Source organism: Meles meles, chromosome 15 (assembly GCF_922984935.1).
Source record: "Meles meles chromosome 15, mMelMel3.1 paternal haplotype, whole genome shotgun sequence".
NCBI classification, from domain to species: domain Eukaryota; kingdom Metazoa; phylum Chordata; class Mammalia; order Carnivora; family Mustelidae; genus Meles; species Meles meles.
This window is the reverse complement of record NC_060080.1, coordinates 50,713,545-50,733,593: the sequence shown is the minus strand read 5'-3', so window position 1 is coordinate 50,733,593 and position 20,049 is coordinate 50,713,545. Positions and strand designations below refer to the sequence as shown.

Here is a 20,049-nt window from a genome sequence, read left to right as displayed (position 1 = left end):
ATCTCAGTAGAGCTATTTGAATTTTAAACTACTCCTACATGTTTTTTAAATAAAAATGAAAACTTTAAAAAAGCTTAAAAGGCTACTGAAGACCTTTAAAAAAACGGGAGTGGCTAGTCCCTTTAGCCAGAGGACTTTTAAGGGGTATGCTGTGAGTAGAAACCAGAACTCTAGTATGGTGAAGAATAAATGAGACGTGAGAAAGCGAAAGCAGCCTCTTTCTTTGGTTGTTTGTTTTTAAGGAGTTTAGTTTTTAAACAAACCATGTTGACTGAAATAGGAAGGGGACAGAGGGGATGACAGGATCACATTTTCTGAAGGCAGCAGTACTTCTAAGGAGGGCACTTCTGCTGGCAACGGCCTCCTTGGAAACTGCTTGCCAAGGAAAACCATCAAAGTAGCTGGATTCCCACTCCTGCCCCTGCTTGTTCTTTCCCGTACGCCTTACCATCTGTCTGGCTCCAGTTTCAGTCCACGTGAGCCTTCAAGGTGTAGCCACAAGAGCAGCCTTTCAGCAAGAAGAACTTCCAAATCTGTTACACGTGGCAGGCCGAGGACCACTTCCTGAGCATCTCAGATGATGGGCAGCAGCGTGACGGAGCTAATGAGACACAGGCCAGGGGACTGGCCGAACTAAAGCACTTCCTCGCGGTCAGGTTCCACATGTTGTTCAGATGGAAAAAGAGGATAAAGAAAATGCCTGTCGCATGCAGTATGAGACATTCTAGGATATACATCTTCAAAGTCAGAGGCTTTAAAAAAAAAATGAAGCCAAGCTGCCCAAGTACTCATCGAATATCTACTGAGGCTTAGGATGTCATGTTGGTGAGACACTTTATTGAGCAAACAGGTCTCTGGCTTCCTCTGCAACTAAAAATATTTAACACCTCCCAAGTGATCCATCTGTATGTTCCAGAGGTATACCAGCAGGAAAGAGAACAGAAAAAGTCAAGATCAAGGCACCACTCTACTGTAAGGCAAGAGCAAAAAGATCGCAGTGGGATATGTTCAACAGACAAGTAATAAAACCAGAAGCCATCCTTGTCCACTAGTCTTCCAGACATCCCAGGCTTCAAGTGTTGTATCCTATTTTGTTCATTAAAGAACTTCTATAGTCTATGAAAGTTTTCAAGTTTTCTGAATAGTTCTACCCCGTTGGTAACAATTACCCTGTCAGGTAAATTAACCAGCATTCTGGTTTATCAGTTTCTCTTGCCCAGCTGACAGTCTATTACCTAAAAGTTTATCTGTTCTTGTGTTAGATGGTACATCTGACAATTCAGTGAAAGAAGTTGGTCAAATCCCACAACAGACTACCAAAGAAAGAAATGTCTAACCACAAAATTACAATTACTAGGGGTGTCTGGGTGGCTCAGTCGGTTAAGCGTCTGCCTTCGGCTTGGGTTGTGATCTCAGGATCCTGGGATCAAGCCTTGCATCAGGCTCCCTGCTCAGCCTGCTTCCCCCTCTCCCTCTCCCTCTGCCTGCTGCTCTACCTACTTGTGCTCTCTCTCTACCTCTCTCAAAACAAATAAAGTCTTTAAAAAAATACAATTACTAACTTCAAGTAGATTTTAAATAAAGAGATTGTCTCTTAGGTAGGTTTTAATAGAAATCTTGAACAGTTAGGGAAAAAAAAGATAGCCTTAATGACTGGGCCAATAATAGAACATGACAAAAACACCAGAAAGTTCTGCACATACCCTCCTATCACAAGTCTAGTCAGAAAGAAACACATCGATAAGGAAGACAGAATTTTTAAAAAATAATTTACGAGGGAAATTCTTTATTACTTTCTCAGTTCTAAAATACCATCTTCCTTTAAAAAAAAAAGTAAGACTGAATGACAGATTATTTCCTTTACTGTTGCAAATACTGCAAATTTATCGACAAAGAGGTATCAATGTAATTTTTCTTTAAGCTTGAACACATGAGGGAGCAATAAAATAGATTATAAACCTCACAATTGACCTGATCTTATAAGAAGTCACTTCAACTGTCTTCAGTCCTGCTCTATCTGCAGACAGATTTCTAGGACAGGTTTGTCATTCGGTCCATCCACAATAGGTTGGATAGGAGAGTCTGTAGTAACTGCCCGGATACCACACTGTATTCTGGGCTGCTTGACTGGCGTTTGGCTTTACATTCCAAGAGTACCTCCTTTGTGAATAGTCCTCTCCAGGGGGACCAGGAGGAGGGATATGGCCTCTCTGGTAAATGTTCTGGTTCTGTGAAAATTTTCTTAAAGAAAACAAAAAGTAATGTATTATTATTAGTTTTAATAAAATATCTTAATAAGCTTTATAAACTAATACACAAACACTCAGGTTCTACTGTCTTCTCCTTGTACAACCTTAGCAGATAAACTGCTTCGTCTTTGGATTTCTTAGTTCTTTATGAAAGGGAGGTAATACCTTCCATCTTCACGGGTGGTTTTCAAGGTAAATTAAGACAATGTATTTAAATTACCTACCACACACCTTGGCACACAGTAGCTTCCCAAGAGCTATTCCAACCTTTCCCTACAGAGATAAATGCCCACACTTTTCTAATCAAATACTTTCTCCCCAAGTCCTGCAGAGTTGATGTGAGAAAGTATTAAGGTATTTATTTTTAAAAACAGAAAGCTACTTTCACTGTATAAATACATATATAAATTAGCCATAAAGTGTAGAAATTCTAATTATTACCTACACATGCAACAAATTTGGGAAATTAAGATTGAAATTTGTTCCAAAAGTAAGATCGGTAAATGTAATATATCATACTGGAATTTTACTATTTTTCCTTATAATTTGTATTTACTCTTTAAATAACAACCTTCCTTATTCTGCAAACTCTACCACTATTAATAGAGCCTAAGAATGCAAGATCATTTTTGGTAATCACATCAAACTTTTGGCTTAAACTAAGTTTAGAATCAGTGAAATTTTCTAAGTCATTTTCCCAACTGCCTCTGAAAATTCACATATTCCCTCCCATCCTATGCTTTATTTTCCAGCCCTGAATGCAAAATATGGAGCAAATGATACCTCTGGTCAGTCAGAAAACATCGGTTTTCAACATTTTCATGTGTTTGCACTAATTTACAATATAAATTTCTATTTCAATTCTAGAAAAGAGGACAGAAGAGATACCTTACTGACTGCTGCAAATCCTGGGTTTGGCTATGGAAATGCCGAGAAGGTACTGGGTAACCTTGGGTCTGATGTAGGTTATACCAATGTCCTTGGTTAACAGGCTTATACAGTGATGTGGACTGGTTAATAGTGGTGTGGACTGGTTCCATCATGTATGTTACATCTTCAAAACCACTTGATCTGGATACACTGGAATCCCAATTCCTCAAAGAGAATGTTTCCACACAGTATTACTGGTTTCCAAATTCTGTAGCCAATTTAGTGATGATATTTTGGCCCATGAAAATAACAATCCCATCCTCCCCTCCCTGTTTGTTTAAAGTTCCCTGAGCAAATAAATAAGGTATAAGAAGAATGAACACATACAACTTCAATGATGTAAAAACAGATCTCCCTAACCATAGATCTCACATATAAAATGCAACTTACCTTCTGATGGGACCTTTCTGAAGGTCTTCAATATAGTTTTGTCTTTCCAAGCAATGTCCACGGCACCTATTGAATACTGAAGAGTGGATGAACTGTTAAAAATCACTACAAAAAGTAAATCTTTCCCAGAGAAAGCAGGTCAAAGCTGAAATCCACTGACTAATCACTCAGGCAGTTATACCTCACTACTTCCAGATACATCCCTTTATAAACTTTTGGCAAAAGAATGCATTGTGTCAGAGCAAATGCATTACAAACGTTTCTTTTTCCCAAAATCTGAGAAATTCATCTACATTTCCACCTTCAACTTTTATAAAAAGAAAAAATAGTGACAACCCTTATACTTACATTCAATTGCATCATCTGGCCTCATGCCTTGTACATCAATCAAATACCTAACAAAACAACATAATTCAAGTCATTTATATATATGAAGAGAAAAAAATCAAGTGTTTTCAAAAAAGGTCCAATTTCACTTACAAATATAAAAATCCTAAGAAAATATTAGCACATCTAATCCCATAATTAAAGAATGATATATCATGACCACAAAAAGACTGTATTCCAAGGATGACCCAACTCTAGCAAATCTATTAATATAATTATTTACATTAATACAACAATTTAATTACTAAATGAAAGAGAAGAAAATAAGGGACCAAACTGGCAGATGTTAAAAAGGTAACTGATAAGAATACAACAGTTATTTTTGGTTTTTTGGTTTTGTTTTTTAAGATTTTATTTATTTGAGAGACAGACAGTTAGAGAGCAGAGCAGGGGGGAGTGGCAGAGGGAGAGGAAGAAGCAGGGTCCCTGCTGAGCAGGGAGTCCAACATGGCACTCGATCCCAGGGCCCTGGGCTCATGACCTGAACTGAAGGCAGATGCTTAACCTACTGAGCCACCCAGGTGCCCCACAACAGTCATTTTTATCCAAGTGTTTTGTATACTGGAAATAGGACACTTACTTAATATGACAGAGTATTCATCAGGAACCAACAACAGAAAAAGACAAATTGGGAAAAAATACTAACCTCAAATCTAAATACTATCTAACCAACACTACGGGCCAGAAGCTTAGGAGTCACTGCCACCGCCAGCCGTTTCGCCCTCACCCTCACCTTCAACACGCTACCAAATCCTGACAATGAATAGCTCTAGAATATGTCCCCATCTTCCCTCCCAAATGACCACCACACCCCGGTCCAAGCCACCGTCATGCCTTGATTTCTACAAAGCCTAACTTTTCTCCTTGCTTCCACTCTTCCTCCCTACAGTATATCCTCCATTTAGCATCAAAAGGATGGCTTGATAATGCAACTGTGATTATGTTCTACATACTCACCCTTAACAAAAAACATTCAATGGTTTTCAATTACTCTTAAGTCTAAACACAAACCCGCATGATCTAGCTCCTCCCCATACTTCCAGCTCCGTTGTAATTTTTTTTAGATTTTTGTGGATTTTTTTAAAAGTAATCTTTGGCACCAAGATCAAGAGTCATATGCCCTTCTGAGTCAGCCAGGTGCCCCTCCACCTCCATTTTAAACTTTTTTTTTTTTTTTAAGTAATCTCAAGGGAAAAAAAAAAAAAAAACTAATCTATACCAAGGCTCAAACTCATGACCCTGAGATCAAGAGTCAAATGCTCTACCTACTGAGCCAGCCAGGCACTCCCACCCCCAAACCACCTCCCCTTTTTTTTGAACTTTTCTGCTCCATTTTAATATCGTATTTCCCATGGCCCAGCCTCCCTGGCTTGTTCCAACACAGCATATGCTTTCCTATTATCAGTCTTTGCTGTTCCTTATGCCTAGAATTCTCTCCCCAGTGTCTAACAGTGTCTAACCTCATCATCCTTCAGGTATCGGCCCAAACATCCCCAAAGAAACATTCTGTATTCTCCATGCTAAGGTCAAATCCCCCCATTAATATGCTCTCACATACCATGTCCCTCTCCTTGGCATTTATCAGATCTGTAATTCCACATGCGTTTGTGTGATTCCTGAATGTCTATTCATACTTTCTTGACTATTAAGAGTTCACAAAAGGCAAGTCAAGTCTCTGAGGTCTTTCTGCTAGCACCCAGCACAGTGCTTACACAGAGCAGACGCTCAGTCTTTTCTGAATGAACAAATGTATCAATACTTTGATTCAGAAATTCCTTTCTGAGTGAAATTATCTGAGAAAATAGCATATATATTCAAATTTGTTCATACAGGAATGTTCACTGATTCAATGTTTTAAAATATTAAAAACTACTGACTTTTACGTTGATCAGAAAGCAACGAAACATTGCAGCTTCTAAAAAAGAATGAGGTTTCCAAATATTTTCATAAGAAGATGTCCACGATATGTTAAATTATAAAACGGGATCTCTAAATATTAACACCATTAAATTACATGTATATACTTATACCTGTCTGCATATTTAAGTCTGAAAAATACATAGTAAATTATTACTGCCGGTAATCTCTGGGTGGGGAGCAAGACTGCGTTCTACTTTCATACATTTCAATACTGACTGCATTCTTTGCAACTAGCTTACGCTATTATTGTAAACAAAACAACTTAAACCTGGTCTGTCTCCTGGGGTTGACAACTCACCTGCAGATGAGATAGCCAGTCCTGTTTAAACCGTGGGTACAATGAACACCAATAAGTTTGTCTACAAAATAAGGAATACAGAGTTAAATAAGTGAAGTAGATACACTTAAAACAAATTCTACTATTTTCTTTAGAGTACCATTTATTAGTTGCCACTACCACAACCCTGAAAAGGAATAACTGATAAGGAGTATGTTATTTTAGGAATACACTCTAAAGAATTATTTCACATAAAGTCGAAATTCACTGCCCCTGAGAAATTCTGCATAGTCCCTGTTAGAAGCAATCGTGTAAACTGGAAAAAGCCTAATCAGGTACTAAAAGCCAAAATGGCATGGAGATGAACCCAGCTTTTTACTATAGAATGTCCATCAGCAACTGATTTAATTATAGAAAATGAATGCAAAAAACCCCCGAAAAACAGGCTAGAAGAATCAAACTTTTTTTTTTGAGTAAAACAAATCAAATGCCTTTTCTTTGGATACTGAATATGAAAAAGAACAGTTTGCGGGATTCATGAATTCCCAAAGCACTTCCATCCCTGCTCTCATTTGCTGCTCCTCACGCCCCCCAGTCTGTGTGTCCGTGAAGCGCCCAGGAAAGCAGAGCTGCTCGTATCTCCTGATGAAAAAGTCAGACTTGGTGACGGAAGCCCACGCTGCAAAGCAGGCAGACAGAGCAAAGATTAGAATCAAGTCTAAGATTTTCCCAGCTATGCCATAGCATCTCTTAGTCCATCGTTTAAAAAAATTACCTGAGAGGTGCCTGGGTAGCTCAAACAATTAAGCGTCTGCTTTTGGCTTACGTCATGATCTCTGGGTCCTGGGATTGAGCTCCACCTTGGGCTCCCGGCTCAGCATGGAGTCTGCTTTGCCCTCTCTCTCTGCCTCTCCCCCTACACATGTTCTCTCTATCTCTCTGTCTCAAATGAATAAAATCTTGAAAAATAAAATAAATTTAAAGTGTGTGAGAAATTAAATAAATGATTAAGTGTAGTTGATCTCTGCAAAATGTGTGTCTGGGGACTAGGTGGTATCTGGTAGGAAAGCACTCGTCACCTGCCTGGGTTACTGTCTCCCTACCTCTAAATCTTGTCTATTTCAAGTAATTCTTCATATGGAAGATGTGGATCTTCCTAAAATACAAACTCGTAGGGTTGCTCCCTTGCTTAAAAATCTCCATTTAGCATAGAAAAAAGCCCAAACTTTCAGCAAAGCATTTAGAACTCTTTAAAAATGGTATCATCAGGGGCGCCTGGGTGGCTCAGTGGTTTAAGCCGCTGCCTTCGGCTCAGGTCATGATCTCAGGGTCCTGGGATCGAGTCCCGCATCAGGCTCTCTGCTCGGCAGGGAGCCTGCCTCTCTGCCTACTTGTTTCTCTCTCTGCCAAATAAATAAATAAAATCTTAAAAAAAAAAAAAATGGTATCATCAGTCTCTCCATCTAAACTGTATGTCCACAATGATTCAAACTAGGACTTCTAGGTATCTCCATGATCCACCTCCTCCTGGCCCCTGCCAACTTCCCAGACCCCATTTTCTATGGCCCTGACCTCACACACGTTCCCCACCGCAGCTGCACTGGTCTGCTTACTATTCCTCAAACATGCCGAGCATAGTCCTGCCTCAGGGGCTTTGCACCTACTATTCCCTCTGCTTGGCAACACTCTGTCCCCCCAAACTTCCCAGATATCCAATGGTTCCTCATTTCTTTTAAGGCTCTACTCAATGACATCTTAACAGAGAGGCCTTCCCTGATCACCCAACACAGGCCCTCACTTCTGAATCCTGTTCGTTATTCTCCAAAGCACGTCATCACCATCTAACATTTCCTATAGTTACTTATTTATCCCTGCCCCCAACTAAGAATGCAGAGCATAAAAGGGCAAGACCTTTCTTCCATTCTGCTTCCTAGAACAGCGCCTTTAACTTAAAAGGTGTCCTATAAATGTTCGTTGAAATTCAACAGGTGAATTCTATGCCCTTTCACACTATCCTCTGGTCATTACAGAGGCTGCCGCTCCTGGGCACAAGGTCAAGGCCTGTGCCTTTTGCACTTGTTCCCCAAACCTGGATATTCCTTTTCTCATTCTGGCAAAATCCTCTTCCCCACAGCCTAGCTCAAATGCTGTCTCCTCAGTCAGGCCTCCCTCAGCCTCTCCTCCATATGCCTGTTGCACTTAATGCTTTTATTATAATTAACCCACTCTCTTATAGTTACCACACGTTTATCTTCCCGGGTACTGTCAGTTTCTAATGAACCTCTGTATCCCTGGGCCCTGCCAGCAAATCTAAAAGGCTCTCAGCATTTACTGAATCAACGTATTTTCTGAGCCTCTACCGGCTCTAAGGAGTGAAGAGTCAAGCATCCTCCTCTTCCTCAGGGAGCCTGGTGTCTGTGGGAGGGGCTTAGAGCAGAGGGAGCCAAAATGGATCAAAAGCAGGCTCTCCAGACTGCCAGGGCTGAGGGCACAGTGAAGTCAGCACAACACAGGCAGGAGACCAACATGGGACAGCTCGTGAACAAACAAGACTGACGGCCCCATTCACACGGACTCACAGAACCAAAGGGATACTGTACAGCAACCCCACACACAGGAGCCGGGGAGCCACAAGCAGCCCGGCAGCCGCACCCTAACATCCTACGAGGCGATGTTTCCGAGACAGAAACATCAGAGTCTACCTCTTTCATAGATGACGTGGTTGTCAGAGGCAGGGCCAAGCCTCCCAAGTTTTAAAGTACGGGGAAGATCTGGGAGCAGGGCTTAAGATACTGAAAAGCCAGTGCCTGCATGAGGCAACCAGATTATAGTTTGAAAAGTTATCTTAAAATTCCCATCTCTTTCTCTCTCACCTCCCATTCCCATTTTCCCATCTCCATCTCTTATTTTTTCTCTCCTACTCCCTGTTTATGTATGTATGTATATATGTATGGAATATTTACTCACTGTCATATTTACTTAACAAAATATAGGCTCCTCTAACTAAATTTAAAAAACAAAATGAGGGGCTCCTGGGTGGCTCAGTGGGTTGAAGCCTCTGCCTTCGGCTCAGGTCATGATCTCAGGGTCCTGGGATCGAGCCCCGCATCGGGCTCTCTGCTCAGCGGGGAGCCTGCTTCCCTTCCTCTTTCTCTGGCTGCCTCTCTGCCTGCCTGTGATCTCTGTCTGTCAAAAAAAAAAAAAAAAAAAAAAAAAAAGCGCTTGGTCCTGCAGATTGGTGGCTTTCCAAAGACAAAAGAGTCCTCAGTCTTAAAATATGGCAAATACCACATTCTTTCTGACAGCCAGGTACCAGAAATAGGTAGGTGGATCCTTAAAATTCAGAAGCTAATAGCTTGCTAAGATCTATTGCCCACGGAGTAAGACACATTTTGAAGCAGGAACAAGAAGCGCCAGCTTTTTAGGTCCTTCCTTGTCTGAATGAGAGGTGGGAATGTCCTTCCGCATCTGTACCCAAAGTGGAAAACCAGCAGGAATATGTGAGATGTGGGCAATGCAGAGGCCATGCCCCAGGCGCACCTTCTTTTGCTCTGCTTCCAGAGCTCCGTCTCACTCCAAACCTTTCCCTTTTGTTGTCTCTTTTATATACATTAAGACCTTGACATCTTTTTACCTTGTTTTTAGCAGAGGGTCACACAAGCCATGCCCCCCATACTCTTTGACCCAATACCCTGACATCCTTAACCTTTCCCCACACCTCTCACCTCTGAACCAATAAATGAGATAAAAGAATGTTTTTATTTTAGTATATATTTCCCAAATATTTTAAAAAGAGATGAGGAAGCTAGTTCACATTTCTCATTAAAGCCATTTGTCAAACTAAATTGTTAATTTGTGACCATAAAAGGAAGAACACCTCAATCTATCTCCACCATCTGACATTTCTACCTTAACATTAGCAAACACAACAAGCCTAACAACTATTAAACACACTAAAAGTTCCAACCCCATTCAAAATGCATACCAAAATTCAAGTAAAAGAAAAAACAAGAACAAACTCACCATTATCTCTATTTTCTTTTAAAAACTCATTAACAGCACATTTGAATTTAAAAATAGTGTCGTCATCAGGCACCTGATGCCCAATTGTATAAATTTTTAAGTAAGGAATAGTTTCTGGAAAGTCCTATAAGGCAAAACCATGAAAATGCATATTATTTCATTTGTAAAGAAAGAAGTAAAAAGTAACCAGAGAAGCCAGAATATAAACCAAGAGATTATTAATAAACATAGCTTGTCAGTAATTCTGATAAAAGAGCCATTTTTCCCAAGCTGTTCCAACCAGGAAGTACCATCTGATTTTCATTGAAACTACAGAATGGGGAATAAAAAAACCCTACAGAATGGATAGGCAATAGGCATACAAACCTGAAATCTGAGTCCATATGAATAAATGAATATAAAATGATGAATAAGTAGTTCTACTAAATATTTTATATCTTAAGGGCTATAAGGGAGCTGTGATTTAAGCAGAACAGGAGAACAGTGTCAGAAAAACTTGGATTTTGTATTGTAGAGGAAGCAAATTGCAGGCACTTTTAAGAATTGGTATTCTTGGGGTGGGAGAAATTAGACACCAATAAAAGAAGAGGTTAAATGAAAATCCTATAGTTCTGAATTGAAATGGAAAGTACTAGTATGAACCTATGATTTGTTTTATATTAAAAACACACAAACATGTTTCCTAGCCCTGAGCACAGAAGAAGCCTAGAAACAACTGATTGTCATGTCCAAAGGACTCAAGAGCCACACTGAGAAGCAACTGGGCAAAGACAGGGCCTCAATTTGTGCCTCAATGAGAATAATAGCTGCAATGAAGTCCATAATGATACAAAAAGTAAATAAATAAAATTTATTGGTTACCACCAGAGGATATTAGTGCATCAACTCATCATTTTGACGCCTGTTAAATAAAAGGAAAGAAACATGCTTCTATAACTGAGCAACCAAACAGATGAGGAGGAGGAAGCTTCTCTTGATAAAAATATACCCAGCTCATAAATGAAAAAGAAATAGAATTCATTATTTTTTGAAGTCCCAAATGAATTAATGGATGTAGATATCAATCATCAATGACTACTAGTATCACAGAAAGAGATAATCACTTATATGTCTCCACAGAAGAACACATCATCACTCCTGAAACTGTCTTGCCAAAAACAAAAGCAAAAACAACACACAAAAAAAGCAAACAAACAAAAACCTAAACAAGCCTGAATCTGATCAAGCCTCTAGGTCCAACTACCAATTTATAGGGAATAAAAGGACTGAAGAATATGTTAAAAACACATGGGGAGGGAATCATCAAATCAGAATGAACAAAATACCTGGTTTCTCCAAAAAATAAAATTCACCAGGGGAAAAAAAGAAAGTGAGAGAGACATGGACGGAGAACCTACAGACTAAATAAGACATCAGAGACCTAAAAATCCAAGCGTGGATCTTATTTGGATTTAATTCAAGCTCTCAAAAAACATTTTTTATGACACTTAAATTTGAGCACTGACTGATATTGAATGTTAAATAATGATAGTAAAAAATATAAGTCCTACATTTAAAATATAAATACCAAAAATATACAGGTTAAATTATATGATCTATGGGATCTGCTTCAAAATAATATGGGATGAGGGTGAAACCAGTAGGTGTACAGATGAAACATGATAGCCATCAATTAATAAAGATTAAAGCTGGATGAGTTCGTGGGTGTACAATGATTACCCAAAGTATTATGTCTGTTTCTGTATATGTTTAAAACTTGTGATAATTGTTTTTTTTTTTAAAGATTTATTTATTTATTTATTTGACAGAGAGAGATCACAAGTAGATAGAGAGGCAGGCAGAGAGAGAAAGAGAGGGAAGCAGGCTTCCTGCTGAGCAGAAAGCCCAATGCGGGACTCGATCCCAGGACCCTGAGATCATGACCTGAGCCAAAGGCAGCGGCTTAACCCACTGAGCCACCCAGGCGCCTGTGATAATTGTTTAAAAACAAAACGACAATGGAAAACAGTCTGATGGTTTCTCGAAAGTTTCTAAACATAGAACTATCATGATCCAATAACTCCATTCCTACCTATACATCAAGAGGAGCTCAAAGCGAGGCTCTGACCCAGTACTGGTACACCAATATTCACAGCAGCATTATTCACAATAGCTAAAAAGTGGAAATAACTTAAATGTCCATCAAAGGTGAACGGATAAACAAAATAGTGAAGGTACTCATAATGGAATATTACTCAGCCATAAAATGGAGTGACATTTTGTTACATGAATGAACCTTGAAAACATTATGTTTAGTGAAGTAAGTCGGACACAGGACAAATATTATATGATTCCACTTATATGAAGTACCTAGAATAGTCAAATTCACAGAGACAGAAGCTAGCATAGAGGTTACTGCTGCAGGGAGAGGAAGTGGGATTATTTAATGGGTCTAGTTTGGGTTTAGGATGATGAAAAAGTTCTGGTTAAAGACAGTGATAATGGTTACACAACACTGTCAATGTATTTAATGCCACCAAATTGTATGCTTATGAACGCTTAAGATGGTTATTTACGTGTATCTGACCACAATTTAAAAAAAAAACAACAACAAGAGGAATAACTGAATTCAAGTGTCAATTCTTCCTTTTTTGAGACTCAAGTTCTATCATCTATAGAATGAGCAACTGCAATCATCTATCCTCTGAGCTTAGTGCAGAGTAAGCACTCAGCAGGATAGGTAAGTACTGCTAATGCTTCATCAGCAAAGGACTGTTGCGAGGATTAACTAAGTTAAAGCATGCAAAAGTACTTTTTAAATAGCAAACTGCTTTACAAATATTAATAAACATTAGAGGTTACTGTTTCCAAGGCCACGAAATTGGTCACAAGGATAATTCCCTCCCACCGGGATGCCACACAGGCCAAGAGATTATGTGGGCTCTTTTATCAAGAGATACTAGGAAAAGAAAAGTATGAAATTTAGAGAACAGTTGTCTTTTACCACAATGCTCACATGCTCAGGCAACTGCTTAAAATAAGTGCTGAAGACATAATGGATATTCATTTCTTGCTACTATACTTACTGAAAGTTTATTTCATTTTCAAAATATGGAACACGGAAGCTTATAGAATTTCTTCAGCACATACAGAGTCTACTATCCAATACTACAGTTTTTAGACCCTGTCTTTAATCTCATTTTGAGACACCAATTAGAAATATGTACTTAAGGAAACCACTAAGTTCCCTTTTTGAACTATTACCCATGGAAGAAAGCCAGCATTCACCTTAGCATAAGACGGTAATTCCTGAATTACTATGCATTAATATAGTAGCAGAAAGTAGGTTCTTTTCAATGAAGGGTTCCATTTACCTCTGGTTTATAATAGCGGTGAGTATAAGTTAAATCAATAATTAGTCCAAGTTCTTCATTCTGTTTTTGGATTTTGTTAAAAAGATCCAAGGGTGAAAAACGTTCTTCTGGAGCAAGGTTCTTTTCAAAACTCTGTTAGAATGAAATAAGAAAGAGCAAACATGTGCTTAAAATCCTTTTCCATTTATTCAAGCCTTGTGATGCCAACACAATGAGATTCAAATCAAAGTTTCCACTTTGCCGGAATTTACAAGCTACATTACAATCCTTTCTTCTAGAGATGAGAAGAAAGAAAATAAGCTCACTTCTTTGTATTTTTGTGTTTGTTTTATGTCTATCTCCTAACCAGACTTTAACTCTCAGAAGGCAGGGACCACATCAATTCTGCCTACCACTGTATGTCCAGCTTCACACGGAACACGTGGAAATAGGTACTTTTAAGTACTTCTTGAGTACTTACATATACGAAAGGTGGCTTTTACTGCTAAATATTTTTATGTATTTGGCTTATTTACATACTCTGCTCATTGATCTCTTTGGTTATTCAAATGCCAGCAACACATTTTTTTTTCATTAACAGACTAGCTTTTACAGCAGTTCCACGTTCAAAGCAAAACTGAGCAGAAAGCAGAGTTCCCTCTTATAACCTCTCTCCTTTACCCCCACACAGCTTCCCCCCATCAACATTCCATACCACTGTGGTCCATTTGTTAGAATGGACCAACACTGACATGTCATTTTTAAATCATTATGTATCATACTTTCTATGGGTTTTGGCCAATGTATGACCTGTATTTACACTTATAGTACACAGAATAGTTTCACTGCCCTAAAAATTCCCTGTGCCCTAGCAACACTTTTAATATAGGCTTAATACCTGGCAGGCTACATGATCCCTTCCACCATTATTCCTCTTTCTCAGAATTTTCCTGGCTAATTAGCCAAGAAACTCTATGAGTTTTAGAACTGCCCTATTTGAGATGTTAAATTTATAATAAATTAATTAGGAAGATTTGACAGATTGATGATGTTGTCTTCCACCCAATACTGTGAAAGTTTTGAAGAGTAAATTAATTACAGTAAGGCATACAATCTCTCCAGTAAGCTTTTTTTTTAAGATTTTATTTATTTATTTGGCAGAGAGAGAGACAGCAAGAGAGGAAACACAAACAGGGGGAGTGGGAGAGGGAGAAGCAGGCTTCCCGCTGAGCAGGAAGCCCGATGTGGGGCTTGATCCCAGGATCCTGAGATCATGACCTGAGCCAAAGGCATACACCCAACAACTAAGCCACCCAGGAGCCCTGTCCAGTCAGCTTTTTGCAAACTTGGGGCTGATGGATCAAATATCATCTCTAGCTGTGTGAACAACTAACTTTAAATAACTAATTTAAGTCACAAACCCTTTAGGAAATCTTCCCGTCTGTTATCAATTCCCCCTCCTCCGAAATCCTTGATATTTCTTGCCATGGCATTTATGTGATACTTAACATACTCTAATTTATATTCCAATGTGCATGAGAACTGACTGTCAAGTATTGGGACTGCTTTTCTTTGGGTGAATTCCATGAAACACACAAGAAATCAATGTCACATCTTACTCCCTGACTCTGAGCATGAGTAAGACATGCAGTGGGGTGGTTATGCAGCTCTGTAATCCCCTTTACAAGGTCTAAATAACCGTACCATACAGGAAAGATTTGTGGCTGTGTAGAGGAGAGTCTTCCTATCTTCTATCTTGCTGATGTACTTTTAGGCAAGAGGCTAAGCAGGGACTCTGGCAGAACCTCAGGAATCCACTTTTAGAGGCCATGGAGTAGGGAGTTAGGGAATTAGGAAAATCGCACAGAGGAAAGGAGAAACATAGGAGATAATTCACAGTAACTGCAAATGGAAGGGGGTGTCCATTCCACAAATATTTGCTAATATTTATTATATGCTAAACACTGTTCAACTTATTCAATAGCACCATGCTTGGTGTTGATGGATGTGAATAAGAACCATATGTTTACCTTTATGAAAAGACTAGTTTTTAAGTCTAGATGCAGAAGAACTAACATAACAGGTGAGAAAGGAACTCTACCTATGAGTCACAAACTAAATAAATCCCCAGTATATTCAAAGTAGGCTTTTCCAGACACCAATCCATTCTATGCTGGGCAGTTTAATGAGACATAGTCTCTCCTCATTCTTTTTATACTAGCCAAATGCAATCCCCACCTATTCCTTCCTTAGTTCAAAAAAAACACAATTTTCAGGATCTCCTTGCTGAAATCTTGACTTACTAATCCACAGCATTGGGGTTTTGGGGGGATTTATTGGTTATGATGATGGGAGTGAAGGGGTCTTATTAGCATTTAGTGAAGAGGGGTTATGAATGCTAGAAATCTTGACAAATTCCTAACAGTCCTACAAATGTGTCTCACACTTGAATTACTTTTTTTAATGATAAGAGACTTTATTGCCCTGCAATTAAGAGTATTCAAATAGGGGCACCTGAGTGGCTCAGTCGGTTAAGCATCTGCCTTTTGCTCAGGTCATGATCCCAGAGTCCTGGGATCAAGTCCCATGTCTAGCTCCTTGCTCAGTGGGGAGCCTGCTTCTCCCTCTCCCTCTGCCCCTCCGCTGCTTGTGCACGTGCTCTCTCGCTCTCTCTCAAATAAATAAAATCTTTAGTAATAATTTAAAAAAATAAAAATACTCAAACACGTGTTTTTCTACATAACTTCTTGTGAGTGATCAACGTTAACTAAAATATTAATTTTCATCATCTGCTTCACTTCATGTCTTCTTGACCAAGTCTTCATTTTTCATTCCAACTGCATGTCTTTGAGGCAATGAAGAATTTTTTACCACCTTAGTTATGGACTGGAACATTCATTCCCCTGCAGCTACCTAAATGCTCATTTCACGCAGCTGTGCTCCTCATCATTTTATCGCAGCCATCCTCGGACACGTTTTCAGAAAACATGAGGACGACCTTCATTCAGCTTCATCTCACAGGCTCTGCTGCACCTCGAAGACCCCTGCAACCCCAGAGGTGCTGCTGCTGGCCTGCATGGCCAATGGTGCCTCAGGGTGCACCCTCCTTCAGGGGCCACTTGGAGAATGACTTTGGAAAATCCTATTCAATGCTCGTACAGGTGAAAAACTGTTCACAATTATCTAAGCCTTAGAACCTAACTTCATTTCACAAATAAACATGAGTTTTTTTGGCCTAGTTTAAAGTACATTGACTTCTCCAAGACAGTAATCACATTATCAGCCAAGTAAAAATCGTATACTAGGTTTTATTTGAAAATCTACTAAGAGCTGTTCACTATCATGGAAATTTCTGCCAGCAAGGCAAGAAACCCACCTAGTTCAACCTGGATTTGCAGTTTTTGTATTCATGATGGAAGTAATTGACTGTGTTTTTATTTCTAAAATAGTCATGCCCAAATATTTACATACTGAAATTAATATATATTACTTTTTTATAAATTACTTTATTTATTGTGTATGTTATTGGTTTCAGCATTACATTGATTTTTTTTTCTTTAAAATTAAGTATGGAAGTAGTATTTATCTATGAATTTTATTTCAGAATAGTAAAGGGGATATAACAAAGTTAACAAAGTATTTGCTATTAAAAAGGGAAAATGGAAGGGTGCCTGGCATAGAGCATGCAACTCTTATTTTTTTCTGTCCCTGAGATCAAGACCTGAGCTGAGATCAAGAGTCAGATACTTAACCAGCTGAGCCACCCAGGTGGCCCTGAGCATGGGACTCTTGACCTTGGGGTCGTGAGTTCAAGCCCCACACTGGGTACAGAGATTACCATACAAAATAAAAACTTAAAAAAAGGGGGGGGGCACCTGGGTGGCTCAGTTGGTTGAGCAGCTGTCTTGGACTCAGGTCATGGTCCCGGACTTCGGGGATCGAGTCCCGCATCGGGCTCCCAGCTCCTTGGGGAGTCTGCTTCTCCCTCTGACCTTGTCCTCTCTCATGATCTCTCTCACTCATTCTCTCTCAAATATATAAAATCTTTTTAAAAAAGGGGGGCGCAGAGGAACAGAGTGTGACATGCTCGAGCACGAGTATTCTACACCATGAATTCGGATTTATGAAAGCATACTGAATTTACTTTTGCTCACCTTTTTTAAAGGAACTTTGAAAGCAATGAAACGAGTCCCAGGCATCCGTTGTCCAATTGGGAGGTAGTCTTTCCACCTATTAATAGATTTTTTGTTAGCCAAATTTTATGTTAGCCTGCCTCCTTGAATAGAATGAAGGCTCCTTGTAAATGGAAACCGTAGCCCACACAGTAGGTCCCCTCTTCTCTTTGCTTTGAATTTTGCTGTTCCACTTACTCAACACCACCTAGTAACAACTTCCACTCTCTCAGACACAATGCAACAAAACAGTGCAAAAGTCTCAACAAGTAAGCCAGATTTAAAGCCAGAGTTGGCCAGTACTGTTGTATCCCTGATAAAACCTAGACCAATCCTGAATACTAAGATGTCATTAATACATACCTGTCGACTGAAGTAATTTAAATTCAATTCTTTCACTTCACAGTTTATTTTTAATAAACTGTGCCATCATACAACTGATGCCATCAAAATCAATCAAAAGGAAACGTCAAGTTCTTATTTTAAAAGACAACCTGATAGAAAAGGGGCTGTGAACTTCACTTAGTAATGTTAGGAGTCACAGTGAAAAGTGATATATGAGCTGATGTCTGTAGGATGTTAGTTAAATAAGGTTAATTCAGTATAGCTGAAGCACAGAAAGTGAGGACAAAAGTGGCACAAGATGGGGCTGGGGAAGCAAGAGAAGAGTCTAGACTATGCAGAGTCTTAAAGACCATGGTAAAGAGTTTCCTTTTATTCTTAAAAACAATGTTTTTGATATATGTTTTTGAGCAATATTTGAACTAGTCTATTAAAATGACTTCTTGTGTGAAGAATGGATTGGAAGGAAACAAAAGTCGATAAACGTACACTAGATAGGACCTAACCGCAACAGATCGGTCAATTTCTGAATTTGGATGCTGACAGAAACTGACAGGTTAAAGATATTAAGGAGATAAAATGAAAGGGACCTGATGTGGAAGATGGAAGGAAAGGAAGGGCTCGAGGAATACAAGAGTTCAATGCACACACAAGCAAAGTCTCAAAATTCATCATTTGTACAGAAGCAGCTATCTCAAATGAGACGTGCTAGGAAGCAACAGTATCCCCTCAATGATTCCTAGAAACATTATAAATCAACTTTTTCGATGGAAAATTTCGGATATCCTGGTGGGTTTTTTTCGCTCGAACTAGGTTCTTATTAGTCATATTTGCTGTGCCAAAATAACACAGCTCGAGAAATTGAGGGAGACTCCAAATTTGGTAATTAAGGGGTTGTCCCCAACATTGGCAGCCCCATCTTAAGCCATCCCTCCGCATTTGACCGGAAAAGCAATGGCCAGAGCCTCGCTTTCAACAGAATGGGGAAAAATCAGAACCTCACAGATGATCGGATACCGTGGTTGGAACAGTCAGAGCATCGTGCCTCCCAGCTGGGGCGGACCGCAAGCGTTCGGCGGGGACAGGGGCAGGCAAACACCACAAGAGATGGAGCCCAGGCCCAGGAGCTCGGAGCTGGAGGGCCACGCCCCGGGGCCAAGGCAGATTACCTTTCCGGGACGTGGTTTCCGCGCTTCTTCTTGGCTGAGCTACGTCCAGAGAACGCGCGTCCCTGGCCGCCGCGGGCATGATGCCACTGGCTCATCTGAGCCCCAAGATGCCGCCCACCCAAAGGCAAGAGCGACAAAGCCGCCAGCCCAGCGCCTTCGGTACCAAAACAAGATTCGGGACCGGAAGCGAATAGGCAGCAACCCACGTCGTTCCCAGGCCCTTTGCTATTGCGCACGCGCCACCGACAGTCGTGATGACGTAACCACGCAGGCCGGCCGACTGTAATTTGATTACTAAACAGGAGTCGGAGAACTACAGTGCCCTCCTAAGCTGGGGGCCGGTAGCACAGGTTTGATGAGCATGTTGGTGTACTTCAGAATTCAAACAGTGCAGGATATGGAATGAAAGTTAAGTCCCACTCTCCCAGTTCCTTGTGTGGTTCTTCCAGATATTTTCCAGCTGCTCACATTCACACTTACTCTGTGTGTGTGTGTGTGTGTGTGTGTGTGTGTGTGTGTGTGTGTGTGTGTGTAAACATATGTAGTTATCTCCTATTTTATACAAAAGCAATGTAGTATATGTATCCTACAATCTATTTTGGATACTGATTTTCCCAATTTATGCATACATCCGTTCTATTCTTTTCAATGCCTGGTATGCATAGTATTTCATTGATTATAAGAAACATAATCTTTATAACCAGTCCAATACAGATGGACTTTTAGTTTTTTTCAGGTTTTTGTTCTGTATCACAGACAGGCTGCAATATGAATGCCCTGGAATTTGTATACATCTTTATCTGAATCCCTAGAAGTGGAATTGTTGGAGTGAAGGATATGTAGACTGAAAATTTTCAA

The 20,049-nt window shown here is 39.7% G+C and overlaps 1 protein-coding gene across 1 annotated transcript; it reads right to left on the bottom strand.

Moving 5' to 3' along the window:
* Positions 1–1,765: 1,765 nt before the first annotated feature.
* On the bottom strand, positions 1,766–19,402 carry DUSP11 (dual specificity phosphatase 11). The gene is made up of 9 exons (XM_045978696.1): positions 19,192–19,402; positions 17,663–17,738; positions 13,530–13,661; positions 10,177–10,300; positions 6,175–6,235; positions 3,918–3,964; positions 3,570–3,645; positions 3,138–3,344; positions 1,766–2,241 (listed from the first exon to the last, which is right to left on the bottom strand). The coding sequence occupies exons 1-9, from the start codon at positions 19,284–19,286 to the stop codon at positions 2,046–2,048; spliced, it is 1,014 nt and encodes a 337-aa protein (XP_045834652.1). The 5' UTR covers positions 19,287–19,402; the 3' UTR covers positions 1,766–2,045.
* Between the last annotated feature and the right edge of the window lie 647 nt (positions 19,403–20,049).